The sequence below is a fragment of the Geospiza fortis genome, unplaced genomic scaffold (assembly GCF_000277835.1).
Source record: "Geospiza fortis unplaced genomic scaffold, GeoFor_1.0 scaffold55, whole genome shotgun sequence".
Lineage (NCBI taxonomy): Eukaryota > Metazoa > Chordata > Aves > Passeriformes > Thraupidae > Geospiza > Geospiza fortis.
In genome coordinates, this window is record NW_005054308.1 from 10,989,164 (window position 1) to 10,992,540 (window position 3,377).

The 3,377-nt window shown below is 42.7% G+C and overlaps 1 protein-coding gene across 4 annotated transcripts in view; it reads right to left on the minus strand.

Annotated features, from left to right (window-relative positions):
* Positions 1-1,611: 1,611 nt before the first annotated feature.
* CSNK1A1 (casein kinase 1 alpha 1) overlaps positions 1,612-3,377 on the minus strand; it is a 31,850-nt gene continuing 30,084 nt past the window's right edge. For all 4 annotated transcript variants that reach the window (XM_031055318.1, XM_014312200.2, XM_031055316.1 and 1 more), the window contains one exon: positions 1,612-3,131. In XM_031055318.1, coding sequence (XP_030911178.1) covers positions 3,124-3,131 — 8 coding nt within the window. In that variant the 3' untranslated portion in view covers positions 1,612-3,123. The remainder of the gene's footprint in view (positions 3,132-3,377) is intronic.

The following is a 3,377-nucleotide window of genomic DNA, read 5'->3' on the forward strand; positions in this document are numbered from 1 at the left end:
CAGGCTCCAGGCCCAGCAGACACATCAAGTGTTTTTAACACAGCCAGGGGTTGTGTTTGTCACTTGTTACCAACACCACGCAGAGCAGCAGCCAAGAGTGACGCTGGCAGTAACTGGGAGCCAGAGCTGTCTCTCTTCAGAGCCTTTACAGGAGAAGAGAAAAAGGCTCTCAACTGCTTCTAACAAGGAATGGCTTAAATAGGTTAAAAATAATGAAGCAGTACACTGCACATGAGCACTCCGTGCTCCCAATTAAGCAATCCTTTAGAAGGTGGCCTTAGGAAGCCTCTCAGAGTCCTTCTAAGGAGGTTAATAAATTGCTTTGGAACCCTGGACGCAGCTTAGGGAGGTGACTAAGGAGCTGTTGTCACAGCCTAATGTCATTACCCGAATTCTGGCACTTTCCAGCGAGCACGAGGCTGCAGATCTTGAGCTTTACAGCCTCTTGTCCAAACGATGATTCCTTGTCAAGGGCCTGGGGCTGCTTGCAGAAGTTTGGCCTTGGCAGGTGAATCTCTCTCCACACAAAACCTCTGCAGAGGTGCAAGCAGAAGTCAGGATCCAGAGTTTTAATCCTTCAGGCCGAAATCTTTGTTACAAACCAAGGAGAACACACAGCAAACGGGTGTTGGGTGCCTGTTTAAGGAAGGTGGGCATCTCATGCCCTGCCCAGCACATCTGGCACAGGCTGTTGATGCGAAACACTTGGCCCAGAAACAAATTCTGTTCCCACACGTCTGCAAGGCTGACAGAGCTCCAGGCTCCTCCACAGCCCTCCCCAAACTACAAACCAATGCATTTTGACACCCTAAATGTATTTACTCTCCCTTGCAGAGCTCAGCAGCAGCAGCTCTGTTTCCAACTCCCCCCTCAAAGTCACGAGCAAATTTAACGGGCAAAGAAAATAATTTATTCTCCTGAAACCAAATTGTTTTCTCCAACTTTTCAGCAAGTATCTCATGTCAAAGCATGAAAAGCGATGCCACAACAATTCCGAGCAGCCTCTCCAAGGACAGCTGCCAAGAAGGCATTTCATTGATGCTTCTTCCCCTCCTGCCAACGTGTGTTGTCAGACACGTTGCCTAGACAGCAGAAATCAGGGATAAGGACATCTCACAGTGCTCTAGATACCAGTTCTTACAAACAGACTGGTTTTCATAGGAGGCATTGCTTGAAAACCATCCTTACTTGGATGGGGCAAGACTCAGGAGTTTGGAAAACCATCCTGGCCAGGAGAACGAGCTCCATTTCTTCTTGCACCTGGCAGGCAGCAGAGCCTGCTGTGTGCTCTGCTATCTCTGCAGCCCAGCAGCCTCCCTGATTATCTATCCCAGCGTTTATTATTTGTTATTATTAGCACACAGTGTTCTCCACCCAAAGCTTAACATCTCAGGGCAGATCCTTCTCGGACAGAGTACAGGGGAGCCTTGATCCACATCATCACCATTCCAGGAGTGCACAGTGTCTTATGATCCTGAAGAAATGGTTTTCAAAAGGAAAGAAAGATCTTTTCCAACAGTAAAAAAGAAGAACTGTGAGCAGGAACTCTGCTCCATGCATGAAAACTGTCTAAAAAGCAAACATACAGACAACATTTACACAATAGGCATCTGGCAGCATTTTCAGACATTTTTTTTTAATTTATTCTGACATGCTATAAAGGAATAAATTACACTGTTAAAGAATTACCAGCAATAAAAGTATTTCTTTCTTTCAGCTGGGCTAGAATAGGAGTGAGAAGGAAGACAGCCTGGGGCAGTAACCAATGTGAACTCTGCATGGTGCAAGGCTGCCCCCAAGAACAAGAGGAAATCTGGTCATATCCACTTCACAAGAACTTGAAAGAAAATGCCTTGGTTTCAAACCATCCAAATTTTTTCAAACCATTCCAATTTTCTTCTCCAAAGCAGCAATCACAAGTCAGTCCAGCCGAGGCAGGACATGGCAATGCTCGGAGGCTGCCAATCCTGGGTCTGCAAAAGATGCCATTTCATTTTAAAAAATTCCAATCTTATTATGGAGGGCTGGTCTCAAACAACAGGTTATAAAAATGCAAGACTGCCCCTTCCCCCTCAAGGAAAAAATACAAAATTTATTTAAAAACAAAATGAGGAAGAGTTACAACACTAAATCTAAAATGATTTAGAAAGAAATATGACTTCTTTTGCTTAACAAATGGCCTTAAACTTTGTTTAAAAACAGGGTAATGTAAATTTCTTAAACTGAATTAACAAGGCAAATTAAAAAAATCTCATTTCCTTACAGAAACAGTTTTTAGTTTTTAATGAACTTGTAAACAAAAAAGCTCCCGCTTCAAAATAAAAACAAAATCCCAGATCATATAGATGTTTACAGTGATTACATTTATCTAAGCAACTTACATACAGGTTCAGTTGTAAGATGTTAACTAAATTTCGTGACAAATATGCTGTTTTCCTTTTATACCAAGAACATTATAGAGTTAATGCAGAGTCCTAAAGATTATCTAGTAGTCGCTAAGTTTCTCTTAAGTCTTCACTTTAGATGCTGTTATTTCTAGCACAGGTAAGCAGGCAGAGTCTTTCATATGCTTAAAAACTGGAATCTTTGGTTACTACCATGTCAGCTGGCTTGGTATGTTGCACATAGAAGCCAACAACTTTAAGAATGTTTTAAGTGTACAACTTTCAAAACCCAGGGAGGAATAACCAGAAAAGAGTGCACAATTGTGAGCATTTACAATTATCACAACTGTTGCCGAAGACTGTTCATGCCATTCTTCCAAAACAATGAGATCTCATAAGCAGTGTAGTTCAAAGTAAAAAGGTAACAAAAATTGGCATATGCACAATTTTCTCCACTTGTGTGTCAACCATTAGTTAACTTTTCCACTTGAAAAAAATGCAATAGAAAACTGGACACCATGTTTCACTATCTCAGTAATATTCACAATTACAGCTGCTACAACTCAAAGTGCAGCATCACTGACACTGCCCAGAGCCAGTTTATACTGATATTAAGTTCTTTACACCAAGGAAATGGTTGCCCACAGCCACTGGCAAGTGTATCAACTAAAATTTCTAGGATTTGGGGAGTGACAAGTCCTGCTCCGATCTGCTCTGCTTTGTCCCATCCTCGTCATGCTCAGAAACCTGCAAGATAAACACAAGGGCAAACTTACTGATACGGGATGGAAACGAGCAACAGCATTCACAGGAGGAAAACTGAACAGCAGTTATGGTCATTCAAAGGGGAAAATGCTGCTCCATCTGGGAATTGCAGAGTTCCTGGTGTCCATTTCCAAAGGTAACCAGCACTTGCCACAGCTCTGGAGCTCACACACCTCTCACTCTCACCTCCTGCTGCACTGGAAACAGGCTGAAAGCACCAGCTGGATG